Consider the following 13,279-nt stretch of genomic DNA (forward strand, 5'->3'; position numbering starts at 1 on the left):
GGACGCGCGCGGGAGGGGAGTGGGCAGAGAGATGTGCGCGCGCTAGGAACGGAGGGGAAAGGGGTCGGGTTAGGGGGCCTTGATGCTACGTTTCTCCGTACGGCGGGAGGCGGCGCTGACGTCGAGGCACCATTAAAACCCCTTAAACTTCGTAAAGTAGTGCCACGCTTTGAAGAATGCCGCCTCCTCCTCGCGCGCTCTGGCCGAGGCCGACGCCGAGTCGCTATTGGCCCAATAGCATCACGTGGGCCCTCGCGCCGTGCATCAGCGCCATTTTTTTGCTCGAGAAGCGTCTACGGAGTGGCGAGGAGCGCATGTTGCCACCGTTGCTACGCTTGATCAGTGTAGGCGGCGCCACGGTCGAGGAGGAAGCGCGAACGAGAGGAGAAACGAGGAGGAGTGAAGGCGGAGGAGGAGAGTGCCACTACTTTACGAAGTTTAAGGCGCTTTAGGCACCATAGGACGAATAGCGCGCGTCTCCGCTTCTACTGCGGCCGTGGCTGCGCATGGTGTGGCTGATTGCGGCCGCGCTCGTTCTATCTTGGAGGTGACCTGCAGAGGGTTCGAAGGCTAACGGCCCGGGAGAGGTGATGGCTTCGTGTGAACTGTGTTTTCGCGCGCCTAGTTAGCGGGGAAGCTTGAGGCTGCACGATGGCAATTCGCTCGTTTCTGCTGCCGCTCTTCATCACGCCAGTGTTCTGACAGCGAGTGCCCGTGGTCATCGAGTGCGATGCGTTCATGTGTGCGGGTGACACCGTATGTATTATTTAGTTAGTAAGAGAATCTTTACACACTTTTACAGCTGGTAGAAATATAACCTTACTCCGTATAGCTATTTAATAATTTGCTATCGCAATCAATGCTCCGCCGTTCGGGAGAAACTGCGACTCTCTTTTTTTCGTAAAAGCTCCTTCACCATGTGCATTTCCATTGAACTGTTTTGTGATATTGCCTCCCTACACATGGAGTTCTCAATTGATTCGCCCTCGTTATGCGATCTCCTAGCATCCCTAAAATGAAATGTGGCAGACTTATGCAGAAGCAAGAGCGGACGCGTCATATAATTTGAGCTGCACAGGGTTCCGTCTGTCTTTCTTGCCGTTAACAGGTGGCGCTGGTAAGCTTCGGTCTGTACATCACACTGGACAGCCAGAACGTACTGGACGCGAACAAGGCGTTCGTGTCACTCACGCTGTTCAACGTTCTAAGAGTGCCGCTGGGCCTCCTGCCGCTCATCGTGTCCAACACTGCCATGGTGAGTTAGGATTGCAGTTGATAGATGCCTGAAAATGGCTAAATTATGGGGCTTTACGTGTCAAAACCACTTTCTGATTATGAGGCACGCCGTAGTGGAGGACTCCGGAAATTTTGACCACCTGGGGTTCTTTAACCTGCGCCTAAATCTAAGTACACGAGCGTAGAATTAGCATAGTCACGGGAATACGTAGGTTTTAATTTATCGACAGTGGGCGGACTAGGAAAGTCTGAGCTGCGAGCTTTTATTTCTGCTGAAAGTTCATGTTGTTGGGCTTACTTTCGAATACTTCCGAAGTGAGCCTTTGGCCTGGGCACTGCGTTTTCGCAATGGAACTTGTCTTTGTGAGTAAACCAACCGCTTTCTTTGGAATGTTTATAGCTCCCTGTTCCCCGAGTGTCATAAGAGTGAGGTTGTGACCATGTAAGGGTTGCGGAAGTGTTCAAAAAGGACTATTGTTGTGAATGTGACAAGAAAGAGGGGAAGGGCGATACACATGTTTCTTTGGTTGTAGTAACAGGTGACGTTTGAACCTGCCCTTTATAGGAAAGAAGAAACCAGAGAAGTGGCAGGAAGGGGGCTATCAAAAAAAAAAAAAATAACGACAAAGAGCTGGAAGTCGATTCAACCACCAGTTTAAGTCGTTGAAAGAGCCTTTCTTAGCGAGTTAGGTTGAGGTAGGCGCGCAATCACAACACGCCGCACTCAATCACGTCTTCCTTCGCGTGAGGGGAGTAGGAGGAGCGTAGGACTTTAAAATGTTTTGACGGCACTATCTTCGGGATCGGCTCACAATTTTACACTGCCCCATGTTCAGAATCGGCTTAGGATTTTTAGGCTGCACAATTTTCGGGGCCTGCGAAATGCGAAAACACCTGTGTACTTAGATTTAGGTGCACGTTAAAGAACGCCAGGTGGCCTAAATTTCCGGAGTCCCCCACTACGGCGTGCCTCAATATCAGAAAGTGGTTTTGGCACGTAAAACCCCATAATTCAATATTTGGGGCCGGCCTGCATTTTGACCTTTCATGAAGCGTTAATTTATGTGATATAATTTCCTGGCTTTTACATGCCGACATATAGGATATGTTTTTGAGGCATGCCTTTGTGGGGGAAACGCGTCAATGGCGCAATGGTTACTGTATCAGTGTGCCGTGCTATGGGTCCTCTGTTCGAATCTTGCCGTTGGACAATTTTAAATGTTTTGCATAGTCGGTACCAAAGCCAATTGAGAAGTCGTCCAGGATGTGTCGCCGATGCGCGCACATCCCCATATGCGCCTGCTCACAGGCCGCTATAGGGCTCCGAACCTGGAGTTTACGGCGAGACGCCAGCGCTACTCCTTCCCCTAGCGGAGAGACGATTCAGCATCGCTCAGCACGCGTGCAAAAAAAAAAAAAAGAAAACAAGCAAACAAACAATAACAACAAACGCCGCCTGCAGTCCGCAGAATCAAGCGAGTCGCAATGTCAAAGTTTCCATTTTCCATTTTCCTGAATGTTAGCTATTATTCGCGGTAACGTTATTGCTTCGCCTTGTGGCTCAGTCACGGCATGCTATTGTAGCGCAAGAACACCGGAAAGATTAGCAACGACAGACGGAGCAGAATGTTCGCCATATGTAGACAGGGTGAACCATTGCCTGAAGAACATTGCTGGAAGAGCTGGAGTTTGCGTTGTATTTTCTGAACCGAACAAGCTAGGCGTCAGGAATGTAAAGCGGACCGAGCCAAGACGCGAAGTTTACGGCAATAAGCACGCGCGGCACTTCGTCGTCTGGGCGGTTGGTGTCGTGTACCAAATCCCGCTGTCCTACGGCCGAAACTCGACGAACGCCTCCGAGAGCTAGCCAGGTCTCTTGACATAGGACTTTGTAGCAACCTAGCTATTCATGAAGCGTCGTGCAGCCGTACGCTTGCGTTTGATAAGTGCCGAATCCTGAGTCGAGACGGAGGCTAATAGAAGCATGCGCGATACATAGGAGGGAACCCCTCTTGCGTAGGAGCACGAACACCTAATCCACAAAGAACTCAATCTTAACAGTTTTATTGTCTGGTCAAGTGACGTGGATGTGCCCCCGGGTTGCTCGATGCGTTGACCATTTGGAGTGGTCTCAAGAGAAAGCAGTCGGGGGGCAAAGCAAGTCTCAAAATCTTGCACAAGAGCTGTTCGGTCAGGCGCAGCTTGCGGTGCAAGTACCTGAAGGTAGTGTTTCTTCGGCGGGAACTCCCCGGTGGTTGACTCGTGAGACAGAGCGGCCACGCTATAGGCTATAAACTACGAAGCTGGTAGACGGAGCCATAACTATGGTGTGTTGGGCACTGTCGACGCTGATGCCGCCACGGATGTCACTATAAGATTTCCGCCGTAGTCGTGACAGCAGGCTCCTGGAGAGATGACGTTATGATGTCCGTCGTTGGCTTCATGCGAGTGTCGTCCGCGCTCGCGTTTGTCGTGGTGACCTTGATTCGGGGGAGCGCAAGTCAGCGCTGCCACCAAATTTAACGCAGATCCGTACACGCACACACTCTCGTTCTCCGCGCGAGACACCGACACAGTCCTTTGGCGTCCAGCTGCTTTCTTCCTTCTCTTTCTTTACCGTCGTTATCCCGCACCGTCACGTCGTTGTCCTTCCTAACGCGCCACGTATTCTGCTACAACGGGACACCCATTCCCCTGCAGTATGTGCGTACCCACAATATCACGGCGACCAGTGGTCCCTAGGGCGCATACCCAGTAGCATATATCGTCCCACTTTCTTTATAGCGCACTATTTTCGAGGTAGGCCCGTTAATGAGGATGAAAACATCCGATACGGAAGAATCGGGGTCACTCGCTAAGATATTGCCTTTAAAATAACATCGCCCTTGAGCAGAGGATTTGAGAAATTTACGCAGAGTTCTGCCTAAAAAGTTTGCGGAAACAGAAAGGTCTGTTGCATTACATCAGATAACATGCCTCTAAATACAGCGGAAGTTTCTCTCGCAAGCCTGTAGTTTTGTTGCAGTGACGTCTTCAGTGGCCATTAGAGAGTTGCGGGGTGAAATTCGCAAAGCTTTTTATTAAGCGCACGCTCGCTATGCTGGCCACGCGAAAGGAGCCGAGCTGCATTGGTAATCTGACCGGCGATTGCCACGTAGCGACACGTATAATCGAGGGAATAATTTCAGGAGTTGAATAATACTGCGGCAGCTTCCCAAACCACCACAGATCACCGAATTTCTAAACCAATTAAGCCTCCCATTAGGCGCTGCTTCCATTGACCGACCGCTTTTGCTAATGACCTATACACCATAACAATTGGTTAGAATCTGCTCTGGCAAACACTTCTGGCGCAACTACTTGTTTGTGGACAAGGCCTTGGCTTCGTAATAGAAAGAAATCACGCTTACGCGAATTTACGGGCCATAGGATAAAAGAGAAATGCATCGAAAATCTCTTTTGTAGCAACATCTTTTCTGTTGACTTTTGAAGCGATTGGCTTTCCTTTTAGAACATCACCCATCTTGCAGCATGTTTGTTCGAACCTAGCCTCTTTCACGCCGACTTGGGTCACTGGATAGTCCTTGGTCTCATCGGTAGCGCTCTGGGCTGCTGTTCTCGGTGATCCAGACTGGAAACCAACCTTTGGGCATGTTTATTGCAATCAGCATTCTTTGGGAACCTCACGCTGTTTTCACTGTGTGTGTTTGTCTCTACGTAACCTTTTTCATGCCAGTTTGGATGACTACAAGTGCGTGACACTAGGTAAGCGCAGTTTTTAAATGAACTCGTTGAACGCCAGCTTGGGTAACTGGGTATGTGGTAGTGTGTATTATCCGCTCTTCAACGAGAGAAAAAGAAATACTTTAAAATTGATGCGGTGCTAGGCGGATTCAAACCGGTATCATCATATTATTGTGACAGCAATTGCGTGGACACTCCAGGCGCATTGCTGCCCACGTCGTCGGCGTCGCCGTGGTTTTTTGTGTACAGTGTAAGTGCAATAACATCATGGCTGCGCGCCGTATGCTGTAAGTGCGAGTGAAAGCGCATGAGGCTGAGCCGAGGATGGTTGCTTTATCGCGTGGGTGCAATGGAGTAAAGCGGGAAGAAAGCGCACCGTATTCCGTCGCGCGCCGGTCACCTGGGGGGGGGGGGGGGGTTGTCCTACTCCAGCGGCAGCTGTGTATGGCGCGGCTGAGTGCGGCCGCGTGAACCCTATATCGAAAGCGATCTGCGATTCGGGACAGAGTCTAGGTGCACCGCGGGCTGATAGCTTCGTGCGCGCTTTGTTCGTGCCACTTAGGTCGCGTAGAAGCGAGAGGCAGCACGAAGGTCAATTCGCTCGCTGCTGCTGCTGCCGCTCTTCCTCACGCAAGCGTTTTGACAGCGAATGCCCGCGGTTATTGAGGGAGATGTGTTCATGTTTGCCCCTGTGCGCGTGACACCACGCCCGCCAATTTAGTTGATGAGTGAATGTTTACAAGTTTATAAGACCGATAAAACTACTATACTTACTTCGTATAGCTGTCAGTTAATTTGCTACCGCAGTCGCTGCCCCGCCTTTCGGGTGAAACTGGGGCTTTGTATTTCCACAGTCTTGACTGAATGTATATGCAGACACACGCCACTGCGGAGTTCGTGGCGGCGCCGCTAGATGGCCTAGCATGCGCCGAGGGAAGCGCAAGCGACAAGCCTGGCTGCAGTAAACGCCACATAGATGGCGCGTCTCGACGGTGGCAACACGGCATGTCGCTGCATGATTTCAACGCTAAATGAACTTCAGCAGTAATCCGGGGATGGTTTCTAAAAAGAAGCCTTTGCGAACTGCAACGGCACTGGCTATCGCGGTGATTCCATGGCACAAGTTTGCGAGCATACAGCATTTTTATTCAGGTGGAGTTTCATATATTGATTGTTTCTCGTTTCTTCCAGTTCATGGTGTCCCTTGGCCGTATCAATGACTACCTTCGCTCGGACGACCTGGATCCGATGGCAGTGCAGTCCGACGCCAGCCAAGGTTTCCCGTCATTATATTTAAATACCATTGCTCATTGACAAATGCCACTTATAATGTCGTCTTTTTGCTTCGAATATATCATAGATATATTGCTTAAATTGTATCCATGTAATAATGTTTCTGGAACTTTTGTCAAAAGATTCCATTGTCTCTACTGTTTTGCAGCAGTCTCATCTGCGAATTCCAAGCCTTTTTTTTAGGGGTAGTCAGGTAGTATAGCGACGGTGCCATTGACTATTAGTGTATGAATGCGCATTTGACATCAATAAACATCTTGAACTGTGATCAGCATAGGACAATAGGACAACATATCAATACTGATTTGTTCCTTCTATGATGTGTATGCTACGTCACACAGTAGCGTGGTGCTAGAGTGGGAGCTACGATATGTGGCCGTGTGCTAGTTGCTGTGCTGTAGGCTCCTGCCTAGCTAGACTCAACAGGCGAAGCTGTCCCGTACCTAAGGGGGGCAAGCAATTGCGTACGAGCTAGTTTGCTATTTAAATTATGCCACGTTGCTACCGAACGCTAAACTGCGAGCTCTTCCTATCGTACTGTGAAGAAAAGCACAGGAAGAATGCCGGACTGCCACTCGGTTGTGACCAATTTCAAACCTCGCTCGTCCTCTTTCATCAAGCTTAAAGATAGCGTGAAAGTCAGACATGTGCAAAGACAGGAAAGGCGCCAGCTTTCCAGAGATGTTATTATAAAAAATCTGCCTTATTTATTTTTCATTTATTTACCCACTTATTCATGAAATAAACAGCTAATTACTATTACTACTGTGCACAGGGTGCATATAACACTGTGGCATTGTGCGCGTGTTTTGCTTGCGAAGATGTGGGAATTCTAAGCAAGAAAGTTCGTGTACTATACATGATTTTATGGTGCTTGCTTGACTTCAATGGAAAACATTGCTGCAGTAAACATTTCTACGAAACGTTATGGCTGGTCCGTGGTCTCCAAGGAAGCAACGGCCTACCTTTAGTGTGCTGGTTCGATCTCTGAAGCCACGGCTGTCAATGTTTTGCGACGTCTCTGCGGTCTGCATCATCAGTTTTCCTTTTGCTTCTCTGCCAATTAAGAGGTCGGTAAAATAATTAAGCTGGGTTAATATCAGAATAGAAGATATGTGAAATATAATCAGTTGCTCAGAGAAGGTCCCGCAGCATGGAGTCATTGAAGAGCATAGGGATTTCTATAGCGCTCTTGGCAAGACGTCTCAAGTTAGGAGGTGCTGATTTCTGGATGCGCACAAAAGTGCAATCTTCTTTTGAATGATTAATTGCCTGGCTATTGGAAATTGCACTTCAAGGCTACGCTGGGGCTTTGCGACAGATTCCGTGTATAGTGAAGGAACATAAAATAATTTAGAGCACTTAGAATTATTCCCAGTGCACTAAAATATCGCTATAGCGGAGGTCATTAAAACGGACTAGGTACGCGCTTCAGGGTAACCTAGAAAACGTGTTTCGTCACAACACAACGCGGCAAGAAGCTAAGTACAATAGCTCAGCATCGCATACCAATGTTATGTTGAAAACTTGTTGCGAGAGGTTGCGACAGTGATAAACATGCAGAGAGGCTTACGACGGGGCACTCCTATATATATATAAAAAAACTATATGCCCGATTTACAATAAACCCTTACGAGCATATGAGATCTCGTATGAAGTCTCGTACGTCCGCACATATCGTACGCAACATGTTCCGCAGAAAATATGAAAATATAGGCATTCCCGTGTGATGATATGAGGTTATGGGATATGTGGCATATGTTTTATTTATAGGGACGTTTTTTATATGACTGTATACTTCCTTACAACCTGGCTCAATTACCCTTTGTGCAGGAAACGGGACCTTGATTGTTCTATTCCCTTCGGTCTTATTCCGGCTGACTGCTTTCTCTTGCGAAAATTGAAAGTAAAAACGGAACGTCATCATAGTGGAAGCAAATGCGACATTGGAAGGGCAGTGACACATTAATTAACCAGGGACAGTCAAAGCAGATCCCCTTTAAGACTACGAAATCGATGTCGACAAAGGACGTATGAGGATATCCTTTGTCTGGTGCACCTGGTGTGGGTACAGTTTTTGTTATTTTTTACGACAAACCTTTTAACACATTCCCGCAGAAGAGGCCGTCAAGGTGGAAGGCGCCTCGTTCGCCTGGTCTCGAGGCAGCTCAGCAACGCTCAAAAACATCACCCTCAGCGTGCCCAAGGGCTCGCTCGTTGCCATCGTGGGTTCGGTGGGATCGGGCAAGTCGTCGCTACTTTCCGCCTGCCTCGGCGACATGGTCAAGCTCAAGGGATCTGTCACTGTCTCTGTAAGCGCAACTTTTGTCGCAGTTCTTGGCAAATCGCACGCACGGCCTGAGTGAAATGCAGGACCGTGAGGCGGCCGCGTCACGATGCCGCCGCTCGGAAAATTTTCGTCTTGGTTCCTTGTGTTACGGGCCGTTCGTCTTTGCCATTTTATTGCATTGAACTTAGCTTCCAAGTAAGTTTAACAGCTTCAAGTTTGTGAATGGTATTACGGTATGGTGCAACACCAACTGGAGGCGGCAATACGCGCTCGAGTTAGGATAAAAGAAGAAATTGCAGTTAAGCAGATCATGTAATACGCAGAAGAAACCATGTTGGTAAAATGTTTTTTGGGACAATGTCGCCAAGAAACCACGCCTGTTTTAGCGAAAAGTAGCAAATTGATACTAATAATGATATTGGCTTTGTTGTTTTAATTCTCTCTAGGCATTTTCATTAATATATTTTTAAAGTATACATTTAAATTAACTGCTGCAGTAGCATGTCAACGGCGGGAATGTGAACACGGAAAGTCACGGGATGTTTTTAGATGTATTGACAAACAAAGACGCATATATTCCAAGGGGAGGGGGGTGGTGGCGAGGCATATAACTTAGTCATATCTTCTTGAACCCTTTTATCAGGGCAATTCACTGGCTATTTACGTCAGAGGAACGTCACTAAACAGACTCTAAGACTCAAAAAAAGACAAAGTTATCGTTAAGGTAATGGCAAATTTGCTAAATTTAGTTACTGTCTAGCTATGTCATCCACAGTGAGAGCAGATAACCGCTGGTCTATTAGAGAGAAGCAATGGGTGCCAAAGAAAAATAAAGGCAGTAGAGGGCTGTACAGGACCAGATGGAGTGATAACATCAGGATAGCAGCAATTATTAGGTTGCTGTCGGCTGACAAAGGGTACAGTTAATTAGGAATCGCTGGGAGGGGCCATCGGCCTGCTAATCTAGGCTAATTGGGATGACTACGCAACTCATGATGCAAGTGATGAGGACCTTGCCATACCAATAACTGTGCGATCATTTCACTGTTCCAGGTATTGTTTAAGTACATGTGACATGGTTTCATTTGAAAGCTAGCTAGAATGGTGCGACTTTCTGTGCTTTGTTAGTGCTGCGCTTGAATGCCTATCGTCACCAACTTCTTTTTAATGGTCGAGCTACGTGGAACTTGCATAATTTACATTTTGGCACATGCTGCGTGGAACACGTGGCATATGTGTTGTTTTATGCTGACCTATTCCGCAAGACACAGTAAGCAAGGTTTCTGTGAGGGTCCGCAAAAAAAGGTTCACTTTACTATTCTGACATTTGCGGAATTTCGTTTCGAAACGAGTGCTGGCAGTACCTACGCATCCTGGTAGATTAGCTAGTATTTGTTCTTGCACCGCCTGCAATCCCATGTTTGCGAAATCTTACTTTCGGACCACCAATAGTGTACCACCGAGGACTCCTGCCTTTCTACTGTGCACGGGAGAACAAAGCAAAAGGAAGCCTTAGACATTCACCAACGTTTTCGCAGGGAGATTTCTCCTAATTGTGAACATCTTAGAAAAGAACAAGTTTTCATGTCACAAAGCTGACACCTTGTTAGGCCACATTTGTACCGGAAACAAGACTGAGACTCTCAATTAACACATACGTCACCCTGCGCGAACCCTGCGCGGTCCCCAGGTCAAAAGAGCCGGCACGCACCATAGAGCACCTGTTTAGTGAGACCGTATATTCATATCGAATTCTGTGTAATAATTCTAGAACGATATCGGATAACTGAATAGGGGAGTTCTGGCAATGTGGCCTTTAAGCTATAGTTCCTTCACTCTGCGCACAAAGTGTATGGATCTGAAAGAGCTGGCGAAACGGCCCTTTTCATTTCCTTGGTCGCGGACCAAAGCCGTTTCCGACGCCATCTCGTGCAGACGTCAGTAAGATGGTTCTCGCTACGCACTCGCAGGGCTCCCTGGCATACTCGCCTCAGCAGGCATGGATCCAGAACGACAGCGTCAAGAACAACATCCTCTTCGGCCACGTCTACGACAAAGAGCTCTACGACCAAGTGGTCGAGGCGTGTGCCCTGAAGCCCGACCTGGCGGTTTTGCCCGCGGGTGATAACACTGAGGTCGGCGAGAAGGTAAGCTCCGCACACGGATGTGTCGATGGTAACTAGCACGGCGTTGTTGAGAGGGAAAGGCGAGGGACGCGTGACGCAAGAGGCACCGTACACATGACCACAATTGTTTTTGCGGGCATGGGACGCGTGAGAAAGAGGTTACATTTTCTGAAGATATAGTGCCAAATTTAAAATGGAAAAGTATAACTTGGGGATACCACCAAGTAAAGAGATCGGCTAAAAAGGTAAAGCTGGAGCCAAACCTCAAAAGCCAAATGCAAGGAAATTTAGGACAGCGTAAAAAGCCTAGTACTTTAGACATAGAGGTGTTTCCATGCAAAATTTCGCGTTTGAAATACGAGCGAAAGCGTGATGTAAAGCCCACAAAAATAATTGTTTTTCATATCAAAACTAAAAAAAAAACGCCGCCATTACCATCCGCCGGAAGTGATGCATGACTTGGCTCCTGGAATGACCTCTGAGCTAAGGATGCTCCACCGGCTGCCCGAAGCGCGCTGAAAAATCTTCGAAGAGGCGTTGCGGGTCTTACGTCACTGCTACAACCGCCAGGTGCAAGCGTTATTGGCTTAGTTGCTGTTTAAAGGCTGCTAAGAAGAAAACCACAATTTCCACATCTGAGGCTTTGCGAATTGCTTCAGTGGTACGCTTTATAATTGATAATAAATTTATTCCAAATAAAAGTTTCCCTCAGCTGGCTTTTAATGTCACGATTTGGATATCGTTAAATAAAGCTTAATCACTTCGAAAATTCCTTCCTACAGTTCACCTTATCATTATGTAATCTTAGCTCTTTCTCTCAGGAAGTGAATGATTTACATTTCACTCACCATGAGTGGAGTCTGACTCTCTTGGAAGAGAGAGTACGACATTCAATTTGCTAGCTTAATGTTACGCGTCGTAGCGCCATACTGTACACGTCCTGATTATGGTGCTTATATAAGTATTGTTAACGTGTCATGCTTTTAAGGTCACGTGGCAGTCCCTAAACTTCTCAACGAATCGGGGCTCACAACTGCCGCTTGCGCACATTCATTTTGAGGAATGGAAAGATTGCTGTAGTCTGGCAAGTGTTTGCCACGAGGCGAGAACAAGAAATCCCACAGTATGCGAAAACATTTGCTGAGTCGGAATACAGTTCTATTGACGTGATAGAAGCATACTTACTTTTGAATGTAACCCGCAATGTATAACGTTTTCGCCGACAGGGCATCAACGTGAGCGGCGGCCAGAAGCAGCGTATCAGCATCGCCAGAGCCGCGTACAGCGGCCGCGACGTTTACCTCTTCGACGACCCGCTCAGCGCCGTCGACTCACACGTGGGCAAGCACATCTTCGACACGGTCATCGGCCCCAAGGGCATGCTCCGTGGCAAAGTAAGGGCGATGCTTATGACACCCTATAGGGCTGCTTATGACGCTGACAAATAGACTTCAGTACCCCGGCCTCCGCAAATGTGGGCCGTCAAATAAAGAAAAGAAGGAAACAGCCGAAAGCCCGGGGAATTATCGTGCAGTAGTTCCTTAGTCGGACGTTTACAAGATAACGCTCTTGCCTCTCTCGTTCCGTTAGATTAGCAGAACGCTGCTTACCTCTGGCTGTTTTCGCGCATGACGTAGCAATGGTCACCTTCTTTGGTCGAGGCACTAGGGACCAGCCGATCGCACCATTTTAAACATCAGCAGGTAGTCGACAGCACTCGCACATTGTTAGGCCATGAGAGTTTATAGATAACCTTGAGGTAGGATAAGTTAAGCTGACGTCGATAGGTAATCGTTGAGTGATGTGATCTCATATCGCTACCACATTAAGTCGCTGATTAACTGGGAGTTGTACGTTGTCTTCTTTCGGTGTTTGCTTCCTTGTTTATTCCTTTTCGTGCTGTTCTCCACTCCGCCGAGCAGACGCGCGTACTGGTCACCCACCGGCTGTCCGTGCTCCCGGAAGTGGACACCGTGGTCGTGATGCGAGGCGGAACCGTGTCGGACTGCGGAAGTTTTCAGGAGCTGCTGTCGCGTGGCGGTGCCTTCTCCGAGTTCCTGGCACAGTTCATTAGGGAGAGCGAGGAGGCCGAACAGGGCATCTCGGACGAAGACGCGGAGCTCTTCAGCGCCATCGCGTCGCAGACGTCGTTACCGACGCAGGAACTTGTCCAGTGGGTCCGCTTGGCCATTCACTTTGTGGTGCCACGGTATTACCAAAAATAGCGCAACCAAATTGGCTTCACGCTTGAGGGAAACGCCCGATAAAAATAAGCGTGTGCATGAAAAAGAAACAACCTATATCACACTGGAATGTTGAATGTAACGCCCTTGGTAAAGTGCACTTCATGTTTACTGAACCAGACATATCTTCCTTGTCACCCTTGTGCAAATAAATACTCGGTAAGCCAGAAAAGAGGACGCAGCAAAAAAAAAAAAAAAAAAAAACACCTTTGGCGACGTTGCAATCACGAAGTTCTCGCGCTACGAACTTGTGGCGTTAAGAATTTTATTAGCTTTCTAGGCGGACCAAATGAATGCTTATAAACTTTTATGAACAACTTACATTACTGTCAAGACCAACCGAAGAC

At 47.9% G+C, this 13,279-nt stretch overlaps 1 protein-coding gene across 2 annotated transcripts in view; it reads left to right on the forward strand.

Annotated features, from left to right (window-relative positions):
• LOC126543838 (multidrug resistance-associated protein 1-like) overlaps positions 1–13,279 on the forward strand; it is a 165,951-nt gene that overhangs the window by 128,417 nt on the left and 24,255 nt on the right. For both annotated transcript variants that reach the window (XM_050190963.3, XM_050190964.3), the window contains 6 exons: positions 1,109–1,255; positions 6,172–6,256; positions 8,392–8,585; positions 10,534–10,710; positions 11,916–12,083; positions 12,612–12,862. In XM_050190963.3, the coding sequence (XP_050046920.2) occupies positions 1,109–1,255; positions 6,172–6,256; positions 8,392–8,585; positions 10,534–10,710; positions 11,916–12,083; positions 12,612–12,862 (1,022 nt within the window). The remainder of the gene's footprint in view (positions 1–1,108; positions 1,256–6,171; positions 6,257–8,391; positions 8,586–10,533; positions 10,711–11,915; positions 12,084–12,611; positions 12,863–13,279) is intronic.

The sequence above is a fragment of the Dermacentor andersoni genome, chromosome 10 (assembly GCF_023375885.2).
Source record: "Dermacentor andersoni chromosome 10, qqDerAnde1_hic_scaffold, whole genome shotgun sequence".
NCBI classification, from domain to species: Eukaryota; Metazoa; Arthropoda; class Arachnida; order Ixodida; family Ixodidae; genus Dermacentor; species Dermacentor andersoni.